This window comes from Eriocheir sinensis, chromosome 28, assembly GCF_024679095.1.
Source record: "Eriocheir sinensis breed Jianghai 21 chromosome 28, ASM2467909v1, whole genome shotgun sequence".
NCBI lineage: Eukaryota > Metazoa > Arthropoda > Malacostraca > Decapoda > Varunidae > Eriocheir > Eriocheir sinensis.
Genome location: NC_066536.1, coordinates 10,878,659 through 10,896,677, shown reverse-complemented (window position 1 = coordinate 10,896,677; position 18,019 = coordinate 10,878,659). Strand labels below are relative to the sequence as shown.

Here is an 18,019-nt window from a genome sequence, read left to right as displayed (position 1 = left end):
CTCTCTCTCTCTCTCTCTCTCTCTCTCTCTCTCTCTCTCTCTCTCTCTCTCTCTCTCTCTCTCTCTCTCTCTCTCTCTCTCTCGTCTAAACAAAAAAGAGCATGTAAAAACTAACATATCTTTACTTTCTTCTCTTTGGAAAACTTTATATGGTACTAATTACCGGAAAAACGACACGTTGGTTTTGGACACCAGAACACACCATTTCTACAGCCTACACATCCATGAGGGAGAAAGGGATGGCACACAAACACCTCTTCTACCTTCCACTTTCTTTTCTTCCCAATTAGAAATCCTCGACGTGTATGGTGGAAAGTCACGTATAGTACATTCATTCCTGTTGCTGGCGTTCTGTTCGAGCAGCAGGTATGAAAACAGATCTGGAGCACCCTTATGTGGCTCTTCAATAAGGGTTAGGATACTCGATCTGTTTTCCTAGCGGTCATTTTACGAAGAACTCATCCCGCTCAGGTCTGCAAGAAACAGATAACCACTCCGTTACCAGGAAGGCGCCGAGTGAAGTGGGCGCCTGGGGTGGGGGAAGTTGAGAGAGAGAGAGAGAGAGAGAGAGACACGATCTGATATAACTCTCTTGTAACGATGCTGTTGTTGTTAACAGTAGTAGTAACATAAGTAGTGGTAGTAGTAGCAGTAGTAGCAGAAGGAGTTGTAGTAGTAATTGTATTATTATTATTATTATTATTATTATTATTATTATTATTATTATTATTATTATTATTATTATTAGTAGTAGTAGTAGTAGTAGTAGTAGTAGTAGTAGTAGTAGTAGTAGTAGTAGTAGTAGTAGTAGTAGTAGTAGTAGTAGTAGTAGTACTAATAGTAGTAGTAGTGGTTTCCTTGCCTCCTTGGGCTCAGGTGGCGTAAAACTAATGTACCCTAAGTATACTGTAATGACGAAGTAGCTTATTTTTGGGCGTAAATATATGAGGATGAAGACGGCCGGGGAGCGAGAGGCGTGACAGGTGTGGTGGGAGGAGTAGGCGTGACCAGCTGGCTCCTCCTCCTCGTTGCTCCTCCTCTGCTCCCGCCAAGGCAGTCAGTGATTCTCTTGCTGTTGGTAAGAATAGTCATGCGTTAGGCTCTTCTGATCAGTGGAAACTTTTCAAGTGAGTGCAGCCTCCGTTCACCACTCGAGATGTTTTAATGACTAAACAAACAGGATATATCACCTTCGACAAACAACCTCGGCCTTTCTCGACAGGTTTGTGACACTTTCTTCGTGCTGGAAGAGTCACTCTTATCGCCGTGCCTCACAGCCTCGCCAAAACCACAGTAAGTCACCGAGGACCCCTGAGGCCTCGCGGGGTGGTAGCGAGGCGGTAACACATGCCAGAGAACCTGAGCTACCCTTGATGGCCTTGGCCGCGAGATTGTTGCACCTGGTGACTAAGTTCCTTTGAATCTCTTGAGTAACACGGGCAGGAGCCAGGCACCTTGGGGGCGGGGGGGCGAGGGGGGTTCTTTCCTTGGGCTTCTTGGGGCAATCACTTGCTTGCCGTAAGGTGATTGGACTAAACCTAAGAGATCAAATAACACACAAGAACACAGTCTGCAAGGGCTCAGTGGACCTAAAACATGACAGTTCACATAACTTATCTCCATCTGTCTTCCCTCCCATCGTGCTTGTACGCACCCTGACTTTGAGTCTTTTCGCACAGACGCTATTCTGTGAATCATTATCATCAATATGAATCTTTCAAATTTAAAACAATTGTTGAGAGTCGTGTATTTTGTTTTTGTTACCATGTTAATCTCATCAGCTTGACCTTTTCATCTTTTTTTTTTTTACAGCAAAGGAGGCAGCTCAAGGGCACAGAAAAAAAAACAATAATAAAAAAAAGCCCGCTAATCGCTGCTCGAGGTGGCCAAAAGCAAGATCAAATTCGGGAGGAGAGGTGTCCTGATACCCTCCTCTTGAAAGAGTTCAAGTCGTAGGCAGGAGGAAATACAGATGAAGGAAGATTGTTCCAGAGTTTACCAGTGTGAGGGATGAAAGAGTGAAGATGCTGGTTAACTCTTGCATAAGGGGTTTGGACAGTATAGGGATGAGCATGAGTAGAAAGTCGTGTGCAGCGGGGCCGTTGGAGGGGGGGGGGCATGCAGTTAGCAAGTTCAGAAGAGCAGTCAGCGTGGAAATATCGATAGAAGATAGAAAGAGAGGCAACATCGCGGCGGAATCTAGACTTTTATCCACTTATTATCGCAACCACTTCGCCACACACCCTTCGCCTTCCTTGGAAATGTTGTGAGCTATTGAGCGAAGGTGATTTTTTCAGTCAATCATTTTTTAAATTCTTCTCTACGCAGACTGACTAATTAATGGCCTTTCTATAAGAGAATTAGAGCGGCAAAATGTGACGAAGGTCATGCCCCACAAATACTAGGAATAACTTGAGTACTTCTGTTATATACTCATGACTAAACAACAATCCAAAGGCCGCAAACAAACACTAAATTAACGTTTGATGGGTTATGTAAGCATGCCTTCAACGTTCAGGGTCACCTAATGCAACTCAAGCACATTCTGTTACCACGCTGTGCACCTAGCTGGTTTTCTGCATTTCTAGTGAGGTTGTTGCTATTTTTTTTTTTTTTCAAGTATGTTGCGTCGCGGTTTACATGCTTCACAAGTTCATCTTCATTTTTATTATCTTTGCTCAAGCATGTTAATTAATCGTACGAAACAAAGTATTAATTAGCAGTTTATTAGAAAGTTACCTACTGCATTCGTCTGTTCCGGAGGGGGATGAATAAGACTGAGTCGTTGTAACTGAAAGCCTTATAGTTTCTTAAATCCAAAGTTGAAAATAATTTAACGTGCGGACTCATAATTCTGGAACTCGAATTTCACAGAACTGCATCATGCCTACCGCCTCCCATTTCGATGTGAATTTATTTATCATATGAATATGAATGTATGATATTTCTAACTCTGCCGTGCTGCTGCAACTTGTTCTGGCAGAATTTTGCTGGGAGAAGTTGAGAACGCATCCTTTCCGTCCGCTTCTTTCCAGCATTTGATATCTTTAACTCTGATTCTGCCTCACCGTAACAGTTTGAGTATAAAAAAAACAAAAACATACAGCGCCCTTATTACAGAGATGATTGCTCTTTCTACGTATTTGCTATGCTCTTTATATATACCATTGCGAGTTTTGCATATTTTGAGTTTGCACTTCTGATATGAAACGAATAACATTTTCTATTATATTGAGGTGTGTGTGTAGGGGGGGGGGGGAGGAAGGGTCTTGTCCTTATACAGTCATCCGGTCTGCCTGTGCTGCCACATGTCTTGCATACATTTCTCTGTCGACCCAACACAGCAGCCGTGAAGATGCGCACAGAACGAAATAATGCGGCCTTATTGTTGTTGTTGTTGTTGTTGTTGTTGATGTTATGGGTGTGTGTGTGTGTGTGTGTGTGTATGTGTGTGTGTGTGTGTGTGTGTGTGTGTGTGTGTGTGTGTGTGTGTGTGTGTGTGTGTGTGTGTGTGTGTGTGTGTGTAGAGAGAGAGAGAGAGAGAATTTAGAAACGCTTCCCCGTTTTCTTGTTTTCAAGTCGACTCATAACTTTCCAGGCGATTTGAGTGTTTCACAAGTACAAATATTCCGTACTTTGGTGGCATTAACTTAAGATCTAAGAGAATGAGGAACACTGAGAAGAAAAGTCATTGAGCGAAGGAAACAAACTTGCTCTCAACTTTAAAGATGAAGAAAGGATCAGGCGCCAATTAAGGTTGTTAATATAGAAAGCCAGACATATTATTACGAAAATGAAAAATAATCGCTACTCCAGGAAAGCCTTTGACCTTATGCCTCTGAAAATCTTTGATACGAACCATGAACTGCATTAGTAAAAAGAGGAGGTAGATGTCACAGCTACTTCATGCATCAAGGGCGTTTTAATTGATTTTTAAGGATGTGGAGATTTTCCCTTCATGACAAACTGCTGAACGTGCGTGGCCTTTGCTAACCTACGGGAAGTCTATAGCACATGAAGGCCACGGGCGGGCTGGAACAGGCAGGGCGGGTGGAATGAAAGGCGTGCCTTTGAGAACGACTCGAGCGAAAGGAAGCGTGTCCGTCGAGGGAGAACTGATTGAACCACGGCAGGGGGGGGGGGAGAGAGAGAGAGAGAGATGTCACAGCCGGCCAGCCTAATAGGAAGCAATTACTCTGCATGCTTCAAGACAGCTGACATGGCTCCCTTCCTCCCTTCTTCTTACATTCCCTCTTCTTCTATCCATCATCCATCCTTCCTTCTCCCTTTCCCTTCTTCCTCCTTTACTACTCGCTCTCTCTCCTTCCTACACTCCCGTCTCTTATATCCATTTCTTATCTCCTTATTTTCTTTCTATTCCTTGTCCTTTCCACAAGTCATCCTTCCCTCCTTCTCTTCATTATATCCACCGACCTCCATCCTTCTTTACTTGCTTTCCTTCCTCTTTCCCTCCTACCCTCTCCCTTCCTGTTAACCTTCCTTCGCCTCCCTTCCGCCATCTTTTCCTTCATCTTTTTCCCTCCCTTCCTCCCTCCTCCCTTCCCTTTATCTTATCTCTCTCCGTACTTTATTCCCTCATATTTTCTTCCTGGCAAAAAAAGTTCTTCCCTGGTTGTTTATGATTAATGCTCATAAGAAATTGCAAGTTTTGACACACATACACGCACACACACACACACACACACACACACACACACACACACACACACACACACACACACACACACACACACACACACACACACACACACACACACACACACACACACACACACACACACACACACATGAGAGAGAGATGAGATAATGCACTCAAGTTGTAGATCAAACCCAGTATTTCCATATGTTGATGGAGGAGAGGAGGAGGAAGAGGAGGAGGACGAGGAGGAGGAGTGGGAGGGAAAACAGAAGACGTGGAAAAGAAGAGTAAAGGAGGGGGAGGAGGTGGAGGAGGAGGAGCACAGTATCGGGAACATTCTCTCTCCTCGCCTTGTCCTCCTCCTTCTCTTCTTCCTCCTCCTCCTCCTCCTCCTCCTCCATTGTCCCCGTACCTCATCAGGCTTCTGGCTGAATCTATTTCATGTTTCAACGTGTCTGCATTGTCTGTTTAGTTACCCCGATTTTTATATATTTTGTGGTTGTTGCCAACATCAACTTGGTGGATGACTGCCACATTTTTCACTATTTCACGCCTCTTTGTGAAAAGAAAATCAATCTCTTTGGTTGCCCCAGAGGGAGACTTCCACATTCGCTCAGAAATCCTATTCGCTAAAGAATTTATTAAATTCTCAGGGAGGGATTTGCTGTAAAGTTACTTTATTGTGGTTTATCCTCTTTTATTTCTTCAGTCCGTGCCCTGAATACGAAATTAAGGATCCTCCAGCTGCTTAATTTTATTTGTCAGCTCTAGGTCATACAATATAACAAACACACACAGCCCTAGCCTCCTGTATTCCGCCTCTTCCTTTCCATCTCTCCTTCTCTCCATTCCCCGTCATAGAAACTTCGCCCCTTCCTTCCTTTCCTCCTTCCATGCATTCATTCACCAGTCCTCAATCCCTCGCTCATGCCTCGCTTCTTTTTCTCTTCTTCTTCATGTCACGGTCTTTCATCTCTTCTTTATACTCCCTGCCTTCGTTCATTTGAAGTCCTTCCCCTTCAGTCTCATTACCTCCTCGCCTCCTACATATTTTTCCTTCCTTCCTTCCTTTTCCTCCCCTCCTTCATATTCGTTTCCTTTCATTTATTTTTTGCCTTCGTTAATTCGTCTTTTCTTTCTTTTTTAACGATCCTTTCCTTTCTTTTTTCTTCCTATATTTCGTTTTTCCTTCCATCCTTTCTTCCTTTCTTTCTTTATTTTTCCATTTATATATTTGTGTTGGTTTCTTCCTTGGTACAATCTTTTCTCCTTCTTTCCTTTCCCTTTCCTTCCCTTTTTACTATGCTTTTTCGGTCTCAATCTCTCCACCTCTCTCTCTTTCTCCCTCTCTGTCTCTCTCTCTGTTTATCTGTCTCACCTCACAGAGTTTCTTCACCTCTACGATGCGTTACTTACCATTTTTCATTATGCAGCATCCGTATTTTAGCATCTCTTTGTTTTCCTCTCCATCCCTCATCTCTCCTTCTCACGCGCCTTCCCTCTCATTTATTCCCTTCTCTTCACGCTCGATTCATACTCATCTTACGCCTTTGTTCGGCTTTTCAACTGCCTCCTTCTCTCTAGTCTATCCTTACCTCTCCTTTTTTCTTTTCTTTCTTTCTCCTCGCCTTTGTTCCCTCCCTCCCGCCATCTCTCATCCTTCTGGTTCTATTTTCAAACTTCGACCTTTCTTCCTCCCACATGCCCACTGCAACCCTTCCTCTCCCAAGACTTTGAGTTCCTTCCTTCTGTCCTTCCCTCTCTCTGCCAACTTCTCCGCGCCTCTCATTCCCTCTCCACCGGCCTCTCGAGTTCCTTTCCTTCTCACCTTTCATCTCCCCTTATGTCTCTCCCTCTCTCACACTTGCATTCTCTTTCTCCTCTCATCTCTTGCCTTTCCTTCTCTTTTCCCAGTTTTTCTTTACTTCTCTTGCATTACTCCCTACTCTCACCTTTCCTCATTAATATTTTCCTTTATCTCCTTCCCTATTTTCCTGATACCTCCTTTACTAATCCCTCTCTTCTGGCATTTTTTTCCCAGCCTTTTCCTACTTTTTTTTATTACTCCCAGTTGGCTCCTTTCCTCTTTTCCTTTTTCTTTTACGCTTTCACATCCTCGTTCTCTCATTCTCTTTTTCCTGATATCTTGAGTTCCTTTCTCTCTCTTTTCCTCTTCCCACTTTTTCCCCTTCTCTCTTTCATTATAAACTCCATATATTATCACCTCCTGTTCCTCTTCTTCCCTCTGTTTTCCCTTTCCATTTTCTCCCTTCCTTTCTTCCCTTACTCCCTATTCTCACCTTAGCTCCTTTCCCCTCTATTTTCCCTTTTCCCACTTTTTCCTACTACTCTTGTTATTTCCTCTTGTCACCTCCAGCTCCTCTTTTTCCCTCTCTTTTCCCTTTTTCTCCGTTTTCTCCCTTCCTTTCTTTCCTTACTCCTTTTTGTCACCTCCAGTTCCTTTCCCCTTTCTCTTTCCTCTCTATTATTGCTCCCTATTGTCTTTTTCATTTCCTTTCCCCTCTCCTTTCCTTCTTTCCGTTTTCTTCCTACCTTTCTTTTGTGGCTTCCTATTGTCACCTTAGCTCCTTTCCCCTCTATTTTTCCTCTTCACACTTTTTCCTACTCCTATTGTCACCTCTAGTTCCTCTTCTTCCCTCTCTTTTTCCCTTTTCTTCCTACCTTTCTTTCGTTTCTCCCTATCGTCATCTTCAGCTCCTCTCCTCTCCCTCTCATGGATCGCCTCTTCCCTGCCAGCCTCACGCCGCATCCTGTCTCCTCTAGCGTCCTCCTCCCCCCCACACAGTGACCATTATGTCTTCCTCCATCATTATCCTCCTTCCGTCACTCCTTACATAACCGCTCTTTCCTCTCCTTCTCTTCCTGCTCGCCTCTCCTTCCGCCTCCATTCCTTATTTCCTCCTTTTAGCCATCCACTCTTTATTCCTTCCTTTGTGCTTCCCTGCCTCCTCGTTTCTTCCTTCTCCTCCTCCTCTGCAGTTTTCTCTTCCCTTCCTCCTTCTTGTCACGGATTATTTATTTTTTCCTTTCTGTTTTCCTTCCCTCTCGTTATTTTCTTCCTCCACCTTTTTTTGTTGTTGTTGTCTTCCTTCCCTTTCTATTTGTTTTATGCATGTTCTCTCTTTCTTTTATTATTTCGTGGTTTCGTCTTTCGTCATTTTTCTTTTTCTTCACTTCTTCCTTTCTTTCTGCTTCTCTGCCTTCTTCTTCCCCTTTCTGCAGTTCACTCTTCCATTCTTCCTTGCTGGCATTAGTTTATTATTCTTCCTTTTCTTCCTTTAAATAATTTCCTTCTATTTTCTTTCCTGGTTTTATTTCCTTCCCGTTTATTTTATGCGTGCTCTCTCTCTCTTTAATTCTTTCGTGTTTTCCTCCTTCGTTTTCCTTTTCCTTCACTTTTTCCTCCCTTTCCTCGTTTCTTTTATTATTTTTACTTCCTTTAGTCAGTGATCTCTTTCTTATCTCTTGTTTTACTTACTTATTCTTCATTATCTCCCTTCCGTCTTTCGTACGCAACCTGCCAGATTTTTCCTTCCATCCATTTCTTCTTTCTTACCTTCCGTTTTCTTTGTTTCGTCCTTCTTCCTCTTCCTCCTTCCGCTCCTCCTCCTCCTTGATTTATTCCTCCTCCTCTGCCTCATTTTTCTTATATATTCTTCACCTGCCTTCCTTCTTTTTTTATTTGTTCCGTCTCTTCCATCCTCTGTTACCATCTTACTTACTAATATTTTTTCACTATCGTTCTTTCCTTCACCATCCTCTCTTTTTTCCATTTTTCCTTCCGTCTTTTCGTATATGTTGCTGTCCTCTCACCTTTGTCCTTTTACTTTAATACCTTTCTTTCTTGCTTGTTTCCTTGCTTCTCTCTTCTTTTTTCCTGCCACCTCTCTTCCTTTAACAAATTTTACATCCCATCTGCTTCACACCCTTTCTTCTCACCTTTTATCTCGTTCCTTGTTATCCATCTTCTACCCTTCTTCTTTCCTTCCTCTTTTCTCCTTTATCCCCTTATGCTTGTCCCACTTTTTTTTCTCATTCCCTTTAATATTTTCAGCCTTCCACCAAATTTTCTTCTCACGTTTTTAATCAGACTCCATATTCCACCTTTTTTTTTTCCTGCCTTTGATCTCTGCTTTCCTTATTCCCCTCGCCTAATTCTACCCATCCTTCAATCTCCCTCCCTCCTCTTCCGTGATTCCTTATTTTTTAATTTGTCTCTGTTCTCCTCCTCTGTTGCACTTCCTCCCTTTGCTTCACTTCCATTATCTCCTGTTCATCTCTCTTCCATAACCCTTCCTTTCTCTTCCCTTTCCTTCTTTCAATTTAATTTTCTTCGTTATTCCCTCTCTTACCTTCCTGTCCTTACCTTCTGTTCTTTTCCATTTCCTCCCATCTTTTCCTCCTCCCTTCCTCTCCGTTTCTCTGCCTTTCTTCCATTCTCTTTCCTTCATTTCCTCCATTACTTTGTTCTTTTCCCCTTTATTCTTTCTTTCCATCTTCTCTTCCTGCCATTTTCTTTCCTCCGTTTCTCTCCATTATCCCTACGTTCCCTCTCGTTACCTCCTCCTTTCCTTCCCATTACTCTCACCCTTCCTTTCCTTCTTGCGTTTCTTCTCATTTCTCCTCATCTCTCTTCCTTCCCTACTCCATCCGTCCCCTTCACTTTTCTTTCCCGTCCCCCTCTTTACTTTCCTCCTTTCTTTCACTTTTTTCTCCCACTTTTCTTCCTCCGTTCTCTTCTTACCTTCTAACCTTTCTTTCCACTTCGGACACCTTCAGGGACTTCTACCTCCTACTCAAGGTGACCTGTCTCCTTCATGTCCTCACCACGGCCTTGAGGAGTCCCCACGAGAGCACCTGCCCCACCTTGATTTTGCTATGTAACGCAGTACCTCCGTCGGTAGTGGTTGTAGTGGTGGTGGTGGGGTAGTAGAGGTAGTAATGGTAGGAGTGATGATGGGAGATATTGCAGTTAGCGAGGAAACAATAGCGCATGTAGTGGTGGCGATAATGAAGGTTGTGTCCAATTTGCTGTTCATCTTCGCCATATTACCTACGTTAACGCGCCCAGAGACAATAATACGTTCCGCAGCCAGTCAGTCAGTCAGTCAGTCAGTCAGCCAGCCAGCCAGTCAGTCAGTTAATCAGTCAGTCATCCAGTCAGTCTGTCAGTTAATCAGTCAGTCAGTCAGTCAGTCAGTCAGCCAGCCAGCCAGTCAGTCAGTGATTCTGTGCAAACTGTTTATAGCGCTTCCACGTCGCCCCCGCACTCACCTCACCAACATTCAGACGAAAAAATAGTGAAAACGCGTGATGAAAATACGAATGTTTTCCGCGGTTAACGAAGTAAGACATCCAGAAATAAACAACTTTCCGCTCCCAAAAAACGTACCGTATAATATTTTGAACCGAGCTGGAAGAGCCCGACCGACCTGGATGCAAAAAAATATACATATAAAAACAAGTTCAAGGGCAGTCAAATGGAACACGCACGCAAATTAGGGCATAAAAGGGAAAAAGAAAAACGAAACTGAAAATATTCGAAAACACACAAAAAGAGAGAGAGAGAGAGATGTGAAGTTTCCGCTAATGACTCAGACATTGAAGGTGTTTCGCCAGAGCCCACTTCCACGAGGCGCAGCGAGATATCCGTAATTAAGACGCAAGGTGTGGAGATTTGCAGGTGTGATCAACTTACCTGGGAGACAAAGCAGGTGTTAGGCGGGCTTCAGTGTGTGTGTGTGTGTGTGTGTGTGTGTGGTGCAGCAGCAAGGTATTGGAATCGAAGGTGAAGCAAGTATAGAGGCTTAATAGATAAATGAATTGGTGCAAATGAAGATGGAAATCAATAAAGAAGAGATTAACGGAGACGAACGAGAAAAAATCGAGTTCAAAGTTATGAGAAAAAGAGAAGAAAATGACTAATGGAGAGAGAGAGAGAGAGAGAGAGAGAGAGAGAGAGAGAGAGAGAGAGAGAGAGAGAGAGAGGAGGAGACTTAAATGAAAATTGAAAAGAAAATACAGAGGTGATAAAACGAGGGGAGAAGAAGGTTGAAAATAAGCAGCCAAGGAGTAGGAAGAGCATGCAAAAAAGGAGGAAGAAAATGAAGACGGATATAATTGGATGAAGAAGAGGAGGTGGATGAACAAGGAAAGAAGAAAATTAAAAGGTGATACGATGAAATTCGATTATAAGGAAGACGAAGAGACGACACTAGGAAGGACATGAAGAGGACAGGAGGAGGAGAAGGAGGAGGAAGACAAGAAATCAGATTCGGGGACAAAGGGGTAGTAGGAGGTGGAGACGAAAGCAGGAAGAAATGGAATCGAGTAATGACGAAAATCTTGGCAAATGCTGATGAGTCGCCTGGCACGAGACAAAGACAGACCGACAGGCAGACAGACAGACAGACGATAATGAAAAAAAATATTATGCGCTCCGATCACCTTGTCCTTCACCCCCCCCCCCCACCCACCCACACACACACACACACACATAGGGGGAAATTAGAAGAGAAATCAGTTTATATCGAATAGAGAGAAGATACGATCCTCTATTTCGTACCGATCCCATTAAGGCCGAGAAGAGGAGGTTCTTATAATGAGGATGCGATCAAGTGCCGGGTAACACGTTCTCTGGAAGGGATCACTCGTTTTATGAACGAGAGAGAGAGAGAGAGAGAGAGAGAGAGAGAGAGAGAGAGAGAGAGAGAGATAGTTAATTACAAAGTCAAAGTCAGTAGGGCGAGGAAATAATAAAAACCATAAAGATAGACGAATCGAAAGAAACAAAAACAAAGAATGCCAGAAAAAAAACATAAAAATATATGGAAAAAATGCAATAGTGAGGATTAAATCAATGAATGGAAGAAAGGAACAAAAGAAAAAAAAAGTGAAGGAAAGACGGAAGAAAATTTAATGATGCCTGTGATCCTACGTTTTCTCCTGTTGCAACCTTTTTCTCGTTTTTGTTTTCTTTTTTGCTTCGCCTTAATGCTCTTATAACAGGCCCTTTCAGCTCTCTCACTTCTCTGTCTTTTCTCTCTCTCGTTAAGTCTCTGGTCGTCGTAATTGCCCACACGTCTCTCACTCACTCCGCTGACTTGGCAACACTGAAAATCGTTTGCTTCCCTATTGTATTTATTTATTTAGTCGTTTTGTGGATTTGTTTTCTGTATATGTCTGTTTATCTCTCTCTCTCTCTCTCTCTCTCTCTCTCTCTCTCTCTCTCTCTCTCTCTCTCTCTCTCTCTCTCTCTCTCTCTCTCTCTCTCTCTCTCTCTCTCTCTCTCTCTCTCTCTCTCTCATTCTAGAATATAGATTTATTTATTTAATTTGAAATCATAAGCACACATCATTCAACATCCACTCACAGGAAAATTAGCTTCCGAATTAACAAACCAACGTTAACTGCTCCCTTAATTAACACGCGTGAAGTAAGGCAGCTGTACTCAGTCAGTCCCAACCTCTGATGCCACAAATAATTCATCTAAAACTAGCAACATGGGGTAACTAAACATTTTAAGGCAAGAGTTTATTAATTAATAAAAAAGGTGCCAGGGACAGCTGAGGTCTTGTTGGCAATCAGTTAGGAGGGAGAAAGAGGGGCGGGGTTAGTTTGTTGTTTTGTGTGCAGCGCAGTGTTTATGTTCGCTTCCTGCCTCCATATTATGCCCGGCACCTGTCTCTGTATTTCTCTGTGTGCGCTGCTTACCTTTCTCTCTAGATCTCTTGCACGGGGCTTAGTGTCTTAGCCGGTTGTTAGGACTGACACGATACAATGCTGTACACCTTGCTTTAGTGGAATTTTCTCGTTTTTTTTCTGTTCAGATGAAAGATTGCCGTGTTGTCTTTATGTTTTCCACACCTCTAGGTATGGTTCATCTACGTCCTGCCTCCTGAGCGCCTGCATGACTTGATGTAATGACTGAGTCAAATGCTTGCATGTTGGTTTAATGTTCTAGATGGTTGATGACGTGGATGTGGTCAGTTGATGAATGTGGGGTTCTTGAAAGGTCTGGACTTCCGAAAATCCCGTAAATTCTCAGCAATAAAAAATGCAAAATAAAATATCTGAAAATTGAGTTATCAGACTCACAGCCCCTCCTAGTCCTTTATTATTTAAATATCTGACCAGTCACATCTCTCATAGGGTAAGCAAAAGCCAGATAAAGCCTTCTCTTAAGTTTATTGAAAGCAACAAAGAAACTCGCTGGAAATTAAGAATAATTAATTAATCCCAGGCACACAGCAACCTAGCTAGCTATCTTAAAACATCCTATGCAAAATATGTACTTAGCTGTGAGTAGGCGAAGAGGGAGCCACACCTGATCTACCTCGTGAGTCTGGAGCCCTGGAATCCTTCTTCAGTCCTCTCTGCAACACGCCGTGCCCTCCTTACCTCCCACGTCTACCCTCGCTAGCAGCACACAGTCACTCTGGACTTGTGAATACTACAAAGCAGGTAAACCACCACGATGAACAGCGTGGCGCGGGAGGAGGTGAGGGACGAATGCTCGCGGTGGAGTCTCGGAGGAAGATGGATGGAAGATGGCGGCGGACCCACAATGCTCCGCTCCCCGGCCGCGGTCAAGATGCCAGCTCTCGCCATACTGACATCTCGTTTTCTGTGCAACACTTACACTAAACGCCCTACGGCTATGGATTGTTATTTATTAATAACCTAACACATGCACTAGGTAAATAGTGGTTCATGCATCCCACACATAGCTCAGCTTTGGCAGTATTAACGAAATGATTTGAAAAGCGCGCTGCTCCCGCCTTGTAGTTTTCCCGCCTGATCTGTGACTACTCCCGCTCTCTCAATCAAAATGGCGGGGACTCCCGCGATATTTTTCCACGGGCCACTCCCTGAATAATGAAATCATGACAATGAAAATCTGCTACTTAAAAATCCAGATTGTTTTCCTGATTGATTTGAGCCGAGTGTTTCACTTACTCTGTAATTATCTAAGTGAAAAGTGTGTAGTCTAAGGGGAGAACACTAATTGGTCTGTAGTTCTTTAAATCTTTTATGTCGCCATTTTTTGTGATTTAATATAATGATGACATTTCCAAAAAGTATGGACTCCACCGTTGCCAGTTAGCTTCAATGAAGGTCTTGTCTCCATTAAAGTCCTTCTGGTTTGCTTCTTGTGTCCTTGCATCTCTACTTTTAATATTTGTACTCTTCTAGTTTTCTCAAAAAATATCGTGGATATTAAAACATCCCAAGCATTTCACTTCGTAAACCTGTCATTTCTGTCTCTGCTGCTCTTTCTTTCTGGTATTTCCTTGTGCATTTAAATGTTTATTTTTATACTATGTGCTCGTATTATTAGTGTGTTCTGACTATAATCTATTGTTGTACTGTATTTCAGGAGACGTCTGGTATCCGTCCTGGTTTCTCTAACCGTAAAGGTAAGAAAGATTCAAGAAAACGGAGTCAGAATGAAGCACAAGGACGATGGAAGTGACAAGTCGTAAAAGGACACTTTAGGGACACACTCACCTGAATGCCGCAGGTGTGCATCCCTCGCTGCCTTTGTAACCTGAGCGGCGAGGCGAGGCAGGTGTTGCGAGGTGTGGTGAGGCGCGAAAAGTGAATAACTGAAACAAGAGAAAACTCATGCACATCCTGTAGTGCTATCAAGCTGTTCGATGGCGGTAAAACAACACAACAGAACTACCACCTTGGCTCCGTCTGCCCCCTTCACGGAGCTGGTGTCTGGGAAAAGTGCATGACCGAAGCAACTCAATAACACATCCAGTGCTATAAAATTGTTCCTACACGAACAAACAAGACAGCATGGCCACCGCCATGGCCCCGACCGTTCTCTTCACAGAGTTGGTGCCGGAGAGCTTCATGGGAGAAGGGAGTTTCGATGACAATGTGTCGTTCTTCGGGGCCTCAGCGAACTTGGAGAACATCACGTCCTTCCTGACCAACTGCCTGCGCCTCGACAACCCCATGGAGATGCTTAAGCCCCACAAGGCCAACCCGAGCTTCGTGCCCATCGTTGTGACTCACGCCCTCACCTTCCTGCTCGGCGTGTCCGGGAACAGCGTCATCGTCTTCTCCATGGCCAAGGACAAGGGCACCAGGAACGTCACCAGGTGAGTCGAGTTAGTTTGTTTTGACTTTTGATTACTAAAGTTACTTTTAGTTTTTGCCCCTTCGACGGCTTATCCTAATTCTGAAGCCTTTTACTTATGTTCTACTATAATTTCTCAAGACTATTTGGTGCGTTTAGTTGCATTTTGGTCACGGGTGTTTTTTTTATAAGTTTTGGACCGAGGAGAGTACTTTTGCTTGTGTTTGTTTGTTTGTGTGTGTGTGTGTGTGTGTGTGTGTGTGTGTGTGTGTGTGTGTGTGTGTGTGTGTGTGTGTGTGTGTGTGTGTGTGTGTGTGATTTTCAGACGGAGAGTCTTTTCATTATTCCTTTTCTTCATCGCCTCTAGTTCTTATTTTTTTAAGTTGTGATAAAATTTCGTTTGTCCTCATTTTTTCTTTCAACATTGCAAATTAGACGCTTTCGGGTTTCCTTTTTCTTTCTTTTATTCTAATTAGTGGCGCGGATTTTTTTTTCAGTAATTGTGTAAAGTGAATCCTGTATTGCAGCAACTATTGTTTGTGTCGTTACTTTTAGGTTTTTCTTTCACTTTTTTAATCCCCCCCCTTTTTTTTTTTTGTAGCATCATATGTCGTACCTTCGATCAAGAGGGGTTAACGATGCCCTTTCCTCCTTTCTACCAATTTCTTTCATTTGTGATTTCCGTCTTAGGGCCGTATTCTTAAACATGTCATCGCCCAAGCCCACACTTTCAATAAGGCTTTCGTAGTAGTTTTGGGCATTTCCAGGGGTAGTTTTATGACCCTGATGGTAGTTTGACCCTTTCTCTGTTACCTGGACCAAAAGACACACCCATTAGAACCCGACTGATCTACTTTTCGGCCTTTGGAAGGAGTTGGTGTGGGACTCAGTGGGAGGCTGAAGTGTTTGAGAATACCATCCTTAGTAATTATGGTAACACGTATTTTATTAGTCTGTGTCTTCGCTTTACGTCTTATACTCGGGTGAATACAGACAACGAAAAAAGAAAAAGTAGAGCGTAAGTTAGCTACGCGAGTCCCCAAGGATTAGAGGGAGAGAGAGATCAAGGCGGACGGGAAGTAATAAGGGAATAAAGGAGAGGATTGTGGGAGGAGCAATAAACACGGGTAAATGAGATCAAGGTAATAAAGGTAATGAAGAGCCGGAATAAACGAAAACGAATAAACGAATTAACAAAAGGCGCGAGAGAGGAATAAATGAGCGGAGCAGGGAGCTATGACCCTGGCTGATGCTATTAAACATAAGCTCAAGAAACAAGACTGAGGAATAAAAAAAACAGAGGGGATTGGGGGAAAGAGAAACACAAGGCCAAGGAATGAAAAAAACAAGAGAGAGAGAGAGAGAGAGAGAGAAATGCAGTTGATTAAAATTCTTTGTTTGGATTCGTGTAAGAAAAAATCTTCGTGTAGGAGAGAGAAAAAAAAGTCGTTAAATGCAGGCAACCTTGAGCTAGAATGTGTTTGCGAGGCGGCCTTGGCTGGGGACAAAGACTGACGCCGCTCACTAATGCAATAACTCCGCCGCCCCAGATTGACGACCCGGCGATGTAATTAAAACAAGTAAATATAAAAATAAGAGAGACAGAAAGAGAGAGATATATATATATATATATATATATATATATATATATATATATATATATATATATATATATATATATATATATATATATATATATATATATATATATATATATATATATATATATATATATATATATATATATATATATATATATATATATATATATATATATATATATATATATATATATATATATATATATCTGCAGAGGACAGCTGAGAGAGACGATTACATACCAAGGGAAACACACACACAAACACACACACACACACACACACACACACACAATGGCAGACAGCTAGAGAACTTTATCCACTGTTCATATTATTTGTATCTCGTTTATATATATATATATATATATATATATATATATATATATATATATATATATATATATATATATATATATATAGATATTAATCCAATATTCCTTTTCTGTATTTTTTGTACATATAAGCTTCAATATACAAATTTGTCACGGTTTTCTCTCGCACCTTGTTTTCCTTTTTTTGTTTATTATTTTCTTTATGCATCAGTTTCTCATAGCACTCTCGTAAGCTTCATTCACGTTTGCTTCATTCACGTTCACGGAGCCTTCGCCTTTGCTGTCCTGTGTGTCTGACTCGTAGATTAGAGTAGATGGTAGCAACAACAAACAGCCTAGTTAGGACCAAGAGGTCTGTTGCTGTTTGTTTTTCCTTTGTACTCCTTTGTACGTCAGTTTCATTCATCGAAACATGGCCTAATGAGCTTTCCCGTCTATTGCTCCTAATTTTCTCCCATTGATTCTTACTTTCATCAACATACTATTTTTTTTTCACACGTCCGCGACCCTCATTTACGAGTACCATCACGATTTTCCTTGCGTACTCCCTCTTTTTCCGTCAAGCTCCTCTTCTTTCACTTCTCCTCTCCTCTCTAATTCCAAGCTCTTTCATCTTATCTCCTTAACATTTTTTTCTTTCTCGCAATCCCTCGCCTTTAAACTTTCATCTGAACCCTGTCGCATCCAAGGGGTCACATCTGCGCACATATCCTGGTACGCCTAAATATGACGGCCAATTAGTTTTGAAGATATTTTTAATTAGCGGGCCCGACAGGTATCAGTGCTCGCCGACATGAAAAGGAGGGGCCGTTAAAGACGTGGCCGTACCTCTCTGAATGATGCCCAGAGTCCAATCAACGGGTGGTTCATCGTCCTGGCGCTCGATTTCCGTCCCTCCACATCACATTTCTTATTAGTGCTCCATTTCGTTAACTTAATATGTACGTATATATCAAAGCACCTCTCCTTCCGAAACTGACCTCTTTTTAAGCAACTCCTCTATACTTCTTTTTATAGGAGCAGGGATTAGCGGGCTTTTTTTCGTCTTATTTTTCTGTTTTTGCTCTTGAATTACTTCCTTTGCTGTAAAAAAAGGTGTGTGTGTGTGTGTGTGTGTGTGTGTGTGTGTGTGTGTGTGTGTGTGTGTGTGTGTGTGTGTGTGTCAATGGGCGCGGTGTAGGGGGTTTTAAATTATACCCTAAGGCCAAAAGTAAACAAGGCTATAAATTAAAGGACTCTAATTAGGTTCAAGAGAGTGGGGGGAGGGGGGAGGGGCGCGGTGTGTCTGTTCCTTAACCCTATAATTACTTGTTTG

The 18,019-nt window shown here is 42.5% G+C and overlaps 1 protein-coding gene across 2 annotated transcripts in view; it reads left to right on the top strand.

Moving 5' to 3' along the window:
- Positions 1–1,084: 1,084 nt before the first annotated feature.
- LOC127004500 (cholecystokinin receptor type A-like) overlaps positions 1,085–18,019 on the top strand; it is a 56,489-nt gene continuing 39,554 nt past the window's right edge. For both annotated transcript variants that reach the window (XM_050872279.1, XM_050872278.1), the window contains exons 1-2: positions 1,085–1,293; positions 14,061–14,796. In XM_050872279.1, the coding sequence (XP_050728236.1) occupies positions 14,489–14,796 (308 nt within the window). In that variant the 5' untranslated portion in view covers positions 1,085–1,293; positions 14,061–14,488. The remainder of the gene's footprint in view (positions 1,294–14,060; positions 14,797–18,019) is intronic.